This window comes from Benincasa hispida, chromosome 5, assembly GCF_027475165.1.
Source record: "Benincasa hispida cultivar pf3 chromosome 5, pf3_genome.v1.1, whole genome shotgun sequence".
Lineage (NCBI taxonomy): Eukaryota > Viridiplantae > Streptophyta > Magnoliopsida > Cucurbitales > Cucurbitaceae > Benincasa > Benincasa hispida.
The window spans coordinates 22,467,099-22,482,315 of NC_143482.1; the positions used below are offsets into that span (position 1 = coordinate 22,467,099).

The window sequence follows — 15,217 nt, forward strand, 5'->3', positions numbered from 1 at the left end:
GCTTTGATTCCATGTAGAAGTATGTATTTATCAAAAGTATGTATTTACAAGGAGTGTACGGAAATACAAATTCTACACTAACAGCCTAAGAATAGAGCTTACAAAAGCTCTAGCCATGCTAAAGACTCTCCAACTAAGAAGACCAAGTGTAAGTTCAATGTTAGTCAGATTAGTCAACATTTCTATGTTTCAATGTAACAAGATATTATTTGGAACGGGTAATTTTGTTTGTTGGTTAATTGGTCACATTCACAAACCATATTTTAAAAATATTCATATAAAATTACAAAAATAACAGTTGCATATTCTAACAAAAAGCAGTGAGTTACGAATTGGAAATAATGTAATGCATGAAGTGTATGGAGTTCATTTTGTTCATACAAATATTTCATATTTCTGATATTATACTGCTGAATACACAAAACCATTTCACAGCTGCACAAAGAAAAGCTTAGTATCTAAATATAACTAAACTGCAGCTTTGGAAAACAAAACAAACTACAAAAACTACACATTCTGTCTTTGCTATCCCCTTCCTACCACCACATAATAACCCCCTTTCTTTCTGTATGCATTTGTAAGAGCATGGTTAATCTGTTATTGATTCAAACTGTGTTGTTCAGATATAACTTCCCCAAACCGAACAAACCACCGAGCATCCGAAGTATTCACATCTGACTTATGCTGCTCCTCCTGCCCTTTCAAGTTTCGATTCTGACCCTTTTCAATCACAAATTGTGCATAATCCAACGTTTTCGTTGGGAATGAAGTTTGTTTCATAGTAGGTGGTGGTGGCTGAAGGGAGATCAATACTCGTGCAACTTCATGCATGGTTGGACGTTCGGAGGGATTGTGTTTTGTGCAGAGGAGAGCAAGCAGGAACGTTTTTCGAACATGGGCTAAATCGATGCAGGTGACTGAAACCTCAGGATCGACAGCTTCCATCACAGTATTGTTATCAGTTTTGGACAATATCTGGCAGTTCATAGAGATGGGGAGAATAAATTCAGATTCAGGCAAAATATGAAAGAAATATATCTTAGAAGTGATTTGATGAACAAACCAGCTGATGTAAATTGGACTCATCATCCACAGCTTTCTTCCCAGTCAGTAGTTCCAGAAGAACAATGCCAAAGCTATAAACATCGGACTTCTCGTTAAGCCGGGAGGTTCGGGCATACTCTGGATCAATGTAGCCAATTGTCCCAAGCACATAAGTCGATGCATATGTTTTGGCAGTTGGGATACATTTGGCAATCCCAAAATCAGAAAGATGGGCCTCAAAATTTTCATCCAGTAAAATATTTGAAGACTTGACATCCCGGTGAATGATTCGGGGATTACAATCATGGTGAAGATATGCAAGCCCTTGCGCAGCTCCAACCGCAATCTTCAGACGTGCTTCCCAATCCAGCTTAACCTTCTTACCTGTCCCTATTGATTAGTGAAGCAAAACATCATCGTCGATATTATCCAACTTTCTGTCGAAAAGATCAAATACTCTAAAAGGAAGCAATTCAAGTTGAGGGAGTACTACTTACCATGAAGCAGATCCCAAAGTGAACCATTTTCCATGTAGTCATAGAAGAGGAGATTCCCACAGGGTGATAATGAATAACCATGAAGGCTAACAAGATTTCTATGTCTGATACGACCAACAGTTTCGAGTTCAGTCTCAAACTCCCGTGAATTGTGTGCGTAGTGATTGTAAAGTCGCTTAATTGCAATAGGTCGGGAATTTTTCAGTAAACATTTGTACACAGTGCTAGAAGCTCCATAACCAATAATGTACTTCTCGCTTAGATTCTCAGTCATTCTCATAATGTCCTCGAAGGTGTGAATAGCCATATCCATATGAAGTACCACAAGATTTGGAGGACCTGAACTACAAAAATAAGGGGACTGGTGAATCATCAATCAAATAGGAATAACTCAAAAAAAAACAAGAAAAATATAGAAACAATGCTTGCCTTGGCCGGTCTTGCTTGAACCCTTAACCAATTGCTTTGATGGATTCGACTTGTACACGGCTATTATAACCATCGACAACAATATTATGAATCCAAATGTCATACAAACAACCACTGTCCGAGACAACATTGCTACAAGTTATATTAACTCAGTCAGTATGATCAGTTGATGTCAAGTTATCTAGAATATGCCATCAGGGTTTCGCAGAGTACCTCGAGATTTTTCCATATAAGGCCCACAGATCGATCCCAACCAGTTTCCACACAGCAGTGGATTCCCGATAAAGCTGATGTAAAATTATCAGATCATCAAATGAGGAACGGAAGCTCAACAAATACATAGCACTTCAATCAAACAAAGCTCATTGTCTGTACCTATTTGGTTCGAATCGAGAGAAATTTTTCATGGGAGGTAAGATACCAGATAAGTTGTTGTATGACAAGTTCCTGAAAAAAGTAAGATTGAAAGACATTAGAAGCACTAGGAAATTATTGATGAGGGGTAAAAAAGAACTTACAAATTGGCAAGACTAAAACAATTAGTCAGCTGATCAGGTATCTTCCCTTGAAGATGGTTGTTGTTCAAGATTCTGAAAACAAAAAATTATTAACAGAAGGGATTTAAAAGGAAAGGAAATAACATTGTAGGAGTATTGTGTATCGGAAAACATACAGGGAGATAATATTTTGCAGTTGACCCAACTCCATGGGTATGCTACCGGAAAAGTTGTTGAATGACATATCACTATCAAAACAGGCAAGTCAAAATAGTTTAGAAGGACAAAATTCAATAGACTAGCATAATGCTTAAATCAAACTCACAATTAACAATCCTTACATAGTCTGAACACTTCGGAGATTCCCAAATTCTGCTGGCAATGGCCCAACAAGTTGGTTGTTGCTCAAATTGCTGCAAGTGATTATACATCAGAAACATTACTTAAAGCTTCCACTCTATCAATAATTCAGGTGTCTTACAGGCTAAGAAGATGTTCCAAATCACCAATTGAAGCAGGAACGGGACCCAAGAAGTAATTGCAAGATAGATCCCTGTATGAAACAAAAACATCAAGCCAACTGGAAAGACACACCTAGCATGAAGAAAACAGCAAATGATGGAAGTTTTTAAGTCAACTTACAATGTATCGAGGTTTACTATGCGTCCCAGCTCAATGGGAATCCTGCCTTTGAAGTTGTTTGCAGAAAGGTTCCTGTTAAAACCAAATTTATTCAATGAACCATCTCCCAATTTAAATCTTACACAAACTCATGATCTGGAGACTTACAAATAGGTCAAGCTCTCCAGATCTTGGAAACCCAAAGGGATTGATCCATTAAGATTGTTTCCATGCACATTGCTTTCAAGAAGAAAAATGGAATTAGCATATAAACATACAAGAGATGGAACAACCTCATGAAATTTGAATGAAAGGCAGTAGGGTATCTTACAATTGATTCAATGCAGTGCAAGAGCTGATGTTGTGAGGGATGGGTCCTTCAAGATAATTATTAGCAAGATTTCTGGGTAGTAGCATAGAAAACGTTGCATCAAAAGTTAGAAAAATACATTGTAGACAAAAGACAGTTATAGAATTCACTGTGAGACGATGAACGACCAGAACCTAAAAAAATGTAACTCACAATTCAAACAACTGATCCAATTTCCCAAGTTCAGAAGGAATTGTGCCGACCAATTGATTATCATTTAGTTGCCTGTAAAGAATTAAACTCAATTGCTACAGTTGTCTGATAAGTAAACAAAAAATGTAGAATTAGAAGCAAACACAAACATACAAGTAACTAAGCTTTGACATATTGCCCAGCTCAGGAGGAATTGGCCCAGTCAACTTGTTTCCATGTAGATACCTAATCCAAGAGAAATGAACTTTGAGGCACCTTACAAAAATATGAGAGCTTTCTTTTTCGTTTGTGGCATTTAAAAAGCAAAACTCACAATTTTCCTGTGTAGGACAAGTTCCCAAGTATTGGCGGTATTGGCCCTTCAAGCTCATTCTCACTCAAATCCCTGATCCATGGTATATAATAAGAAAATACAATGATTGAATGTACCAAGAATTTCGTATGTTGAAACCATAAGAACAGAAAATATATTTGAAACTTCACTTACAGAACGGCAAGGGCCTGCATCAATCCAATGACATCAGGAATCTTACCAGTCAACCTATTTCCCTGTAATGATCTAACAAGGAGAATACACAACTGATTAAAACTGTAGGACGGACTGAGAGCGCTGAATTCAAGGAGTTCTAATGTCACTAAAATCGCAAGAGTTAAAGGAATCTTACAAAGTGGCCACTTGTAGAAATCCAATGTTGTATGGAATCTCTCCAGAGATCTGATTGTAGGATATATCCCTAAGACAACAAGAAATGCCAATAAAGATATCACGACTGGTTCATGTGAAGAAACAACATACATCACAGAGAAAAAAAATACCAGTTGGAAACTTACAGAATTTCAAAACTAGTACAGTTTCCTATGCTATCAGGTATCGTGCCGGTCAGATTGTTTCCCCTTACATCACTGAATATAAGACAAGCACACGGGCACCACAGTTAAATAACCACAAAACAATAGGCCTTCAGATTAAAGAGGATGATTATAAATTTATAATCCACTTACAAATACCACAAGCCAGTCAATTGACACATATCGGAGGACAACGACCCTGTCAAAAAGTTCCCCCGTAATCCACTGGTAGCAATAAAACAAAATGAAAGTTAGAACTACCAACAGAATGGTCATCCTATAGCTTAGATGTCAAAGAAACACGAGTGAAGAGATATTTACAGATATTGCAGTACTTCATTCCAATAGATTAATCTCGGTATCTCCCCAGTAAGCTGGTTTCTTGCAAGATCACTGCAACCAATGAAATCAGAAAAAAGAAATCCAAAGGGATAAACAAACAGAAAACTAATTATTCCCAAAAACGCATCCTAATATCATAAGAGATCTATGATCCTCAAGTAACAAAACTCATAAGAGATCCTCAAGTAAGGGAGTGAAGAAATTACAGAGTTTTTAGATTGGGAATCTGGGTTAAGGTCGAAGGGATCGGACCGGTCAACTGATTGTTCTTCAAATTCCTGCAATAGAGGGAAACAGTTCAACATCCAGAAAGCTATAGTTAACAAAACTGATTGGCAACCGAACAAAAGACGACTCTAAAACGTACAAAAACTCGAGCTGCTTTAGCTTAGAAACCGTGAAGGGGATGTCTCCATAGAGCAAATTATCAGACAAGTCCCTGTATTAAGAGAGAACCAGTAATGCTGTAAAGGTATGCCACTTTCAACCAAGTAAAAGTTAAAATTGAAAGTTGTGGAAGAGAAATCTTACAGATGGACAAGAAGACCACAGTTACCAATCTCATCAGGGATTTGGCCAGTCAGTTTATTCCCTTGAAAGTCACTACCATAACAAAGCAACGTTGAACATAAAGAACCAACCGAGTTAAGCTATCAAACAAGCAAAAAGAGTATTAAAACGGAACGGATGATAACATACATTGACTGTAAGTTTCTCAAATCTCCAATGGATGGTGAAATCTCCCCACCCAGATTCAAGTTGGACAAGTTCCTTCATACCCAGAAAAAAAAAACGAAAATGAGAAATAACCCATAAAAAATATATTGAGCAAAGAGCTCCCACGGTTGTTGGTTGCAATGTCAATGGCGGAAAGAAGAAAAACAAGAACAAATAGAGACGAAAACTCACAAAGCAGCAACTGAAAGGCTAACATTGTCGCAGAAAACTCCACGCCATGAACAGAAATCGTGGTTATGATCATCATCCCAGTCAAGCAACACATTAGCTACATTGCTAAACGAGGCCTTGATTGACATAAGTGCTCGTCCTATAGAAAATGGCAAAATAAAATAAACTAAACTAGAATAGCAACAGATAGCATAAAATATTTCAAAAAGTCAAATAAAGATATAGAACATTGAAGATGGAGAAGAGAATAAAAAAAATAGAAAACAGAAAATCCGAAGCCCGAGATTGGACGATACTATCATTAACATGCATTCGCCCAAGTAAAGGGGTTTGTTTGTAAAATGGAAACCAAGAAAGTGGGAAAAAGCTTAAAAATGAGGAGGGTTTAAGTTAAAATGAAAAACAGAGGAGGAAATGGAGAAAATAAAGACCTTCATTGTGGGGAAGTGAAGAAACAGGGGATGAATGAAGAAGTGAAGAAGAAGCAAGGAAGAAGAAGAAGAAGAAGAAGGCCATGTGGAGGTTCAGCCATGGAAGGAAGGGGATGAGCTTCATTTCTGAAAGAAACCCAGAAGAAGGGAAGTGGAAGAGTAAGAAGGCAGAGCAGAGTAAATGCAAATGAAACAGAGTGAGAGAGAGAAAGGAACAGAGTTTTGTTGTGAGAAATTTATGAGGAGAGAGATGGACATTGGCGAGAGTGGGTTTTGTGTGTTAGAACTTACTAATAAATAATAATTATGGTATCAAGTGAAGCTTTTTTTTTTCTTTTTTTTTTAAGTGTATCAAATTTATTTTATTTTTTTACCTTTTCTTCGTTTAATATTGTGTAAAATTTATAGTTAGGATCGATTATATTCTAAATTTTATAAGTTAAAATTTAGATATTTTATTCTAATTAACTTTGAGAGTGATCAATGCATTAATCTTCAAATATGTAAAGAGATTTTTTTAATTATGGATTTTGAAAAAATTGACGATCAGAGAAAATGCATATACAATTATGAAATGAATTCTTGTTGAGAGTCTAGGGTGTATTTGAAATATATTTTTAAGTATTTAATTTAAAAGATAAATCATTTTAAAAGAAATTAGAGTATTTCACAACCACTCAAAATAACTTTTCAAGTAGATTTTAATTAGTTTTTTGTCAAAAAAAAGTATTTAAATAAAAATTAGTATTTTTTTAAAATATTTTTTTCTTAAATCAATTCAAACAGACCTAAATTGATTCGTTTTTTAAAGTTTTGAATTTTAATCAACACAATTATAAGTTTCACACAAAATTGTTCCAAATGAAAATAATGGAGACTTCAAGGTTTAAAATATTGATATCGAAGGAAGTATTGGAGCCTTAATTTTACAAAAATTTCAATGGAAATATCGACAAGCGGTGATTTCAATAGATATTTTTAAAAAAATTTATAAAAATAAAAATAATAATAAGTAAACATTTCATGATTTTTAGACAAGTTAATAACATGACTATTATTTTACATCATCTTAGTAACATTTTATTACTTTTTTTTTTTTACATTTCATGGATTCTTTTATTTTATAATAGAATTATTGATTTACTCTTCGGGTCAATATCAGATCTTTAAAAATATAAAAATATCGACACGTCGACATAAATTTAATACTATAAATTAAATGTATAAATTGATCCATCTAAGAAAAAAAAAACACTATTTATATGGATATAATTATTAGTTGATGATATAAATTGATTATAAAATAAAATGAAAAGTAAGAGAGAGAATTAAACGGCGGTGAAGAGACAGTGGAGAGATAGAAAGAAAATGAGAGAGACGCCGTCATTCGTACAAACTCTACCGTTTCCCCAAAACCCACACTTTATATATGTATATGCTTCCTTTCTTTCACGCGCTTCCTTTCTCAACCATAGCGCGTGCCTCCCACTTCCACACCCTCTCCCTATCTAATATTTAGGCCACGTTTGTCAAACCGTAATAGTGTGATTTTAGTAAAATTTTATTGATGAATTAATTGTAATGAACTTGAATCACAAATATAATTAGATTATTTTTTGATTGAGTTTACTTAAAATTATAATTCTTGTCAAATTTACTATTATTGTTACCTCTACCTCTGAGAGTCAAACGGTAATAGTAAATATGTCAAAATAGATGGTTTTTTAGCTAGAATCGTAACAATAATGATAACTGTAGCGGTAAGAATAACAATATGATGTAATTTCCAAAAGCATTTAGATTGAATGCTCTCAATTCGTCAATCAGTTTGTGTTTTTTTATTACAGTTTTAGATGTGAGTCTCATGTGTCAGTCAAATGTAGAATACAAGTAATCGACATCAAAAGTAATCAAATGAAACCTACTTTATTTATTTCTACTGATCTATTACGTTTTTACAGGAGTAAACATAATTTTAAATTAAAATAAATAAATTTAAGCCTTATTTGAGATTTTTTTGAAAATATATATGTTACATTTTTTTTTTTTGGTAACATAAAATTATTTATTCATTTACTATAATTATTTTTTTTAATTTTAACTAATGTGCAAAAATTTATAAATACCAACTTTCATACTTAGCTGCTCACAAAAAAAAAATGGCTTTCTTTAAAATCTGCTACCTTCTCTAATTGTTTACCAAATTTATCATTTCATTGCGTCTATTTTCGTATTTTAATTGATTCATTTTTTTATAGTAATTATTTTTCTTAAATTTTTATCAAATACTTTAGAATAAATCAAAGCAGTTGAAATTCAAACCATATAATATTTTAAATAAATATATTATAATAAATTATATATTAATTATTAATATGAGAATATTTGAAATAATAAGTCTATTTTGATACATATAACTTAATTATCCTCGTTTAGTATCATTTTTTCAAACTCTCTTAGTTTTTTTCAAATACAAAATTAAAATTTACTGCACACTATTTGACTTCTTTTCACGATTGATTTTTCTAAAAACACGATTGCCAATCATTATCTCTAAAACTACAACAATCCCAAATTATGGGTATGCTTGGTTTAACTTTCAAGTTTACTCTTGAAAATGTGATATTGTGAAAAAAAAATTAAAGTGTTTGGCAACCATCTAAAACAACTTTTGAAATATTTTTAAAGTATATTTTAAACCGTTTGTGTATTTTAAACAAATTATATATATATATATATATATATATGATTTTTTTAAAAATATTTTTTTGTCGAGTGAAATCAAACACCTTTCATAGTGACTTTTGCTCTTGATTTTTGTTCTCTTTCAAAACATTCTTACTTCTTTTTTTTCCACCATTTCCCCCTTAGCTCCCCTATTAATCAAGTAAGCATTTTAATTGTTATAAATTTTAAAAGTTAAAAAGTTTATTGTTTTAGTTTCCAAATTTTGATTTCGATTTTAGAAACTCTTTTAAAATATTCAATTTTAATAAAGAAATCAAAAGTGCATGTAAATTTAATTTTTAAAAACCAATTAGTTATCAACGAGTCTATATTATGTACTTTTTAATTCTTGTGCCACAATACTTTAGTGAATTTAACTCCAATTGTATCTACATTTTAGAATTTTCTTAGAATTATCAAATATTTTTAGTATATCTTATTCTACTTCCAAGATTGCAACATTATTATACCTTTAATCTTTAGATTTGCTATGTTTTATTATTACTCCTTTGGGTTCTCTGTATTATATGTTTCGTGTTTAGGACTAGTTCCAAGTTTGCTACAACAATACAGCTTCACTCTTTAGATTTTCTATTTATTTTATTATTATTCCTTAGGGTTCCCTATAGCATATATTTTCTCTTTAGTCTATCTTGCAAAATGTGTACTAATTTGTAATAAAAACATATTAGTTAAATTAAAGTTCAAATTAACTAATTGTAAGTAAATGGATTAACAACAAACGGATTTAAAGACAGAGAAAATCATAATGAAACGTATAATCCACCCATAGAGGGTGATCTTCAAGTCAATAGTAGAATAACAACGCATGCAGAAATATAAGCAACCGAGTTGTATTGATGGTTTGCCAAAAAAAAAAAAAAAAAAAAAAAAAAGGATAGAGTTGTTGCTTAATTTTTATGAAGTGAAATTATGGATGATATGCGATGGTGAAATTGCGTTGTGCACTCAAGTTTCCTCAGCGGAATCCAAGTGTAAATTCCACTAAGTTTCTTGGTAAGTCCAAAGTCGAACTAAGGGACTTGTGAAAATAGATTGCAATTGTAATTTTTATGAAAACTTTGCAGTAACCGGATAAATAAATAAATTAATGGGATTGTTGTTTGCGATGAAAAAAAAAATAACAAATGCGACGGAGTTTGAAAAGAGTTGATAAACGGGAAATGTGATGAGTATGCAATGAACGGGTTGAGAAAAGTTTCGGCTAACACTTCCTAGGATGCGTTCATGCTATGCGATCATGCAACATGTATACAACAGTAAACCACCTCTCAGTGCGAATGCCATGGCTAGAACGCATGCGATATATGTGCTAAGTCTATAGGACCTACACATAAGCCTCTATTCTTATTTATGTGATGACAAAATGACACACACACGAATAAGGCGACAACATAATATCATTCCCATCTCTAGGATGCATGCGATGCAGGTTGACAAACAGAGTTTATCTCTAAGTCCCTATCTCTTGTTTATGCAGTTCTAATCTTGCTCTCTCGAGTCCAGATTCTAACCTAGCTCCCTCGAGTCATTAGGTTCTTTCTTTAGACTCTCTCTCGAGTAGCTCTAAAGGGTATTTGGCACAGCACAAAACAAGACAATCGCAAGCAACCCATTCGACTAGTTTAGCTACTCATGCGTGCTAAGAAAGTGAACAGATGTAGAAATAGAACTTCCATTATATAAATATAAAGATGGAGTACAAAATAACAATGCAAGTATAAAATAAAAGGTCTGGTAGTAATCTCTTGCTGCCTAGGCTTTTACACTGTTTTTCTACTCGTGCTCAAAAGATAATTGATCTGCATGTCATCTTAGGCCTTTTACTTAGAATTATTAAGGTTGTTAGGCAAAATATGCGTCGATCATGATAGGAATTCACGAGAATATGAGTTTGCGTCGATCAGCATGTCGAATCTCTGCTAACCCATTATTTTGCGTTAATTATACACTCCAATGTTCTATCTTTGTATCTAATACAGGAAATGAACGCAAACGCGGAAACCGAACCACCGCATAGACGACCGCATGCGAAGAAACTCTCCAACGCAAGGCAAACGCACTAAATCAACGCATGGGTGTTGTAGTGATCAGCCACATGCGTCCATCGCATGGGAATTATGCTCATCAGGCGAATGTGGTCATCGTGTATAGTTGTCGTATTAAGCGAATGCGGCCATTGAATGATTGCGGCTACGCGACAAACAAATTAATGGATCAACACAAGGTAGGTGAAATGAACGCATCAACGCATCTACCTCGAGAAAATCCAAAGCTGATGTTTACATTTCACCTACCACGCCGTTAGTGGCAAAGGTTCAGAAAGGACGAACGCATCGAACGTCAAACTCAGAACAGTCCAATTAATGTTGTCGACAATCCAAGCTCTATAAATAGAAGCCGATGAGCTAAAATTCAGATCATCAAGGTTTTCGCCTGAGTTTCGCCTATGACGGATCCTTGTGATCCTGACAAACACATGAGAAGATGGCTGAGAGTTCTTCTCCAACTTCATCCATTTCGAGCCTTCGACCGAAGCTAGATCTCGAGAGAGTCAGTTCCTCCGCCCATCATGGCACCACCGGCAGCCTTAGCGCATATCCGCTGGAAGCAAATCTTTGCTTTCAACCGGTCATTTCCTTTTCCCTTTCTTTCTTATATTGTATTATATGACATTTTGGAATTAAAGAATTAATACAATTTGTTTTCAATGCATTTCTCAGTTTCTTTGACTCCATCTCCATCTTCTTGCTTAGCATCTTTACTTTCATTGCAACACTTAGTGGGATTGCTTGGGTATTGTATACTTAGTCATGTGGATTAGGGATATGAAGCATGTAGCAACCCACCGAGAGGTGTGCGTTGCGTGAGTGTGTGAGTAACCTTATTTGCTTAGTGTAATGCTGCTGTAACGCTTGTCTATAGGCTAACGCATTGCTTGTCTATGAGTGAAGTCAACAACCATCAACTGCTTGGGAGGGTAAGTGGTTGGATGCATTAAGCAATGTATGCGTTGTTCACTAGGGATAGTAACAATCTTGCGTCAACCAAGTTCATGCGTTTGTCTTGTCTTATGTTGTGCCCAACATCCCCTTTAGAGCTACTCGAGAAAGAGTCTAAAGAAAGAACCTAATGACTCGAGAGAGCTAGGTTAGAATCTAGACTCAAGAGAGCGAGATTAGATCGGCATAAGCAAGAGATAGGGACTTAGAGATAAGCTCTGTTTGTCAACACTGCATCGCATGCACCCTAGGAATAGGAATGATGATATGTGGTCGTCTTGTTTGTGTATCATCGCACAAACAAGAATTAGAGGCTTATGTATAGGCCCTATAGACACCTTTGCACGTACATCGCATGCGTTCTAGCATTAGAAGTCGTAGCATTCGCAGTGAGAGGTGGTTTACTATTGAATAAGTGTTGCATGATCGCATTGGCTTGCGTTGACTAGGGTTACCCTCACAGTCACTTTTAAGGGTTGCAATGAAATCATCTCCGCATTTTATCTATTTTTCATACATTTATTTCATGTCAAGGTTTGTCGCATCTCTACCTCTTATACACATTCTCATTGCGTTGCCTGTTAGATAGGAGTAGGAGTAGGATTAACTTAGTAACATCCCCTTCATTCTTTTATTTAAACCGCCGCACACACATCACCGTAATCATATAGCTACAAGTCCCTGTGTTCAATCTCGGATTACCCAAGAAACTTGCGTTCATGTTATACTTGGCATGAACGCAAGAAAACTTGTGGTAGGACGCATGGTCTTCGTATACATTCAATAACATATCTTTCATTCCAATGCATGACCATCGACACATGACTATCAACGCATATCTTAGGAACATGCATCGCATACCGCGCCCAAGGGAAGTTGGTTGTTGAGTAAAATTGACTTCTAATTTTCCGTCATCAATAATCTCGCTCTCGCGAGAATCGGCCCGCTCTCTGCTTCTTCGCCTCAAGGTTCTCTCTCGAGTTGCCCTGAGTGATCTCCGGCTTCACCACTCTTCTCTTGCTCCACCTTAAAACGAAAGGAATACTATGCACAAAGACGAGCTGAGCTCTTAAATTCGTAAACTGGTGAACTGATCAACCCCCATTTTTTGAAGGATGCCTCTGGTATTTATAGAACATCCAAGGTGAACGGTGACTTTTCTCTCATGATTGCATAGATGAGACGGCTTTAATTCCCCTGATTGATGCGTCGAATATTTGTCACCGAAAAGCTGAATGTACTTGTTATCATTAATCGACTATCAACTTAATTCGGATTCGACTGTCATTAGCTTTCTGTCCTATTGCGATTAATTAGTCTTTCACCCAGATGTGCCCACCATGTTGCGCCGACCAAGTTGTGGTAATCCTTCTTGGGCGAATGTTTGCAAACGCGATCACCGCAAAGCCTTGCAGTAATGCTCCACTCGACCAATGATTTCTTATGATCACAATTTCCATCTTACGTCAACGCATATTCTGCATAAAAATACAAAAATCAATTGTTCCTATGCGATGAACGCATGCGACCGCAATATTATGAAATTGATGCTTAATGGACGCAATTTAACATGTTTTATCGATGCAAGCCAATATTGTTTAAGAACTTAGCACTATGATAAAACGTATTAGTTAAATTAAAGTTTAAATTAACTAATTGTAAGTAAATGGATTAACAACAAACGGATTTAAAGACAGAGAAAATCATAATGATATGTATAATCTACCCATAGAGGGTGATCTTCAAATCAATAGTAGAATAACGAAGCATGCAGGCATGAGAGGCTGAAACATAAGCAACCGAGTTGTATTGATGGTTTGCCAAAAAAAAAAAACAATGATAGAGCCACTTACGTGGATCTCCTAAATCGCATCAACGAAAGTTTGAACCTCATTCGCATATCTTCGTAACTAGGAGATTCCAAATGATTTTGGAGTTAGTTTCGACCCACTGAGGAGAAATACTAGCCTAAAGAACCCCGGATATACCATGAAACATGGCAATGGATTTTGAAAAGGATAAGTGATTCTCCCATGCAAGCATGATTTCACCTTGAAAGAGCCAAATGAAGGAGCTGACCAATGGGATTCCTCTAATGTGATCACAGGAGCCTGAGCCCCCGCGCAGGATGCATATTAGACCGTCGATCATAATTTAGTGACATTATCAACCAAATAGGATCAAGTTGCACATGTGCCAAAAAGATGAGCCAATGAAAGTGAAAAGGCGAATATCCAAATGGTTCAATAACTAACTCATAGATCCTGTAAAAGAGAGAAACATCATCAGCTAATGAACATTGGTAAGAGTAAGACAAGGAGACCAATTGACTCAAATATGTTTACTTCCCTTATAGTCCCGAATCGTATGGATACTCGATACAGATGCCTTAGGGCATAAAGAACATTCCCCACTAGAGATAATTGAATGGTGAACCAAACAATTGAAGGGATTGAATCCCAAATGGAAGCGTATGAACGTCATACAATTTTAGTTTCAATTTGAGAAACAAACTGAAGATTTAATGCAACCAAAAGTTTTACAGGATAAACAACAATTGTTAATTTGTGCTTTTCATAGAAAAATAGAGAGAAAGATATAGATTCATGGATCTTACCCATGGAGACCAAAAATCTTCACGAATCATCTCTGGTCACTAACAAATAAGACTCTCATTCAAATTCACGAACATGCAATCACAGCAACGTCAATGGACACCACCAAAAGTTCTTCTCCGTTATTCTCAAAGGTTGAGAATCGACTAGAGAGAAGGGAGAAGTGGGCTTCTAGGGGATTAATTTTGGTAGGAGGGATTTTGTTAAGAGAAGGAAAAACAAACATTTCACAAAGAGTATTCATACAAAGAGCAAATCGTTGAATCCTCTGTAAGAATGGGAGGAAGATAAAATGGTATGAACTGCCTGTGAGTTTTTTCACGTTGTAGAAAACAAATGAGAGATTCAAGGAGAGGTGGGAGGGCATTAGAACTAACTCTCCCTCTCATATTTTTCAAAAATTCAAATTTATAATTAAAAAACCATAATTTTGAATTGAATGATTTATAATAACTAACTTATTATAATTTTTTTTTTAAAAAAAAAAAACATATGTATATCATATATAACACATTACCTATAGTTTATATAAACTATAGGCAATATGTTATATATGATATAACATATGCTTTTTTTTTATAATAAGTTAGTTATATAATATAACTTATAGTTTATTAATCTCTCATATAAACTACATGATTAATATGAATCATATTCATATTAATGTTAACCGATAGTTTTTTTACATGAGTCACATTCATATGATTAAT

The 15,217-nt window shown here is 34.8% G+C and overlaps 1 protein-coding gene across 1 annotated transcript; it reads right to left on the reverse strand.

Annotated features, from left to right (window-relative positions):
• Positions 1-305: 305 nt before the first annotated feature.
• LOC120077596 (LRR receptor-like serine/threonine-protein kinase ERL1) lies at positions 306-6,401 on the reverse strand. The gene is made up of 27 exons (XM_039031532.2): positions 6,143-6,401; positions 5,712-5,850; positions 5,502-5,573; positions 5,334-5,405; positions 5,170-5,241; positions 5,009-5,080; positions 4,782-4,853; positions 4,614-4,685; positions 4,443-4,514; positions 4,277-4,345; positions 4,099-4,170; positions 3,925-3,996; positions 3,765-3,836; positions 3,612-3,683; positions 3,420-3,491; positions 3,257-3,328; positions 3,110-3,181; positions 2,949-3,020; positions 2,809-2,880; positions 2,644-2,715; positions 2,489-2,560; positions 2,346-2,417; positions 2,184-2,257; positions 1,971-2,102; positions 1,542-1,880; positions 1,064-1,434; positions 306-975 (listed from the first exon to the last, which is right to left on the reverse strand). The coding sequence occupies exons 1-27, from the start codon at positions 6,264-6,266 to the stop codon at positions 598-600; spliced, it is 2,994 nt and encodes a 997-aa protein (XP_038887460.1). The 5' UTR covers positions 6,267-6,401; the 3' UTR covers positions 306-597.
• Between the last annotated feature and the right edge of the window lie 8,816 nt (positions 6,402-15,217).

Coding starts and splice junctions, on each gene's coding strand:
- LOC120077596 (XM_039031532.2), bottom strand. CDS start 6,266: ATGAAGCTCATCCCCTTCCTTCCATGGCTGAACCTCCACATGGCCTTC. Junction 5,574..5,711: donor AGCCTTTCAGTTGCTGCTTT/GTGAGTTTTCGT, acceptor CTGGGTATGAAG/GAACTTGTCCAACTTGAATC. Junction 2,561..2,643: donor CTGCAAAATATTATCTCCCT/GTATGTTTTCCG, acceptor TTTTGTTTTCAG/AATCTTGAACAACAACCATC.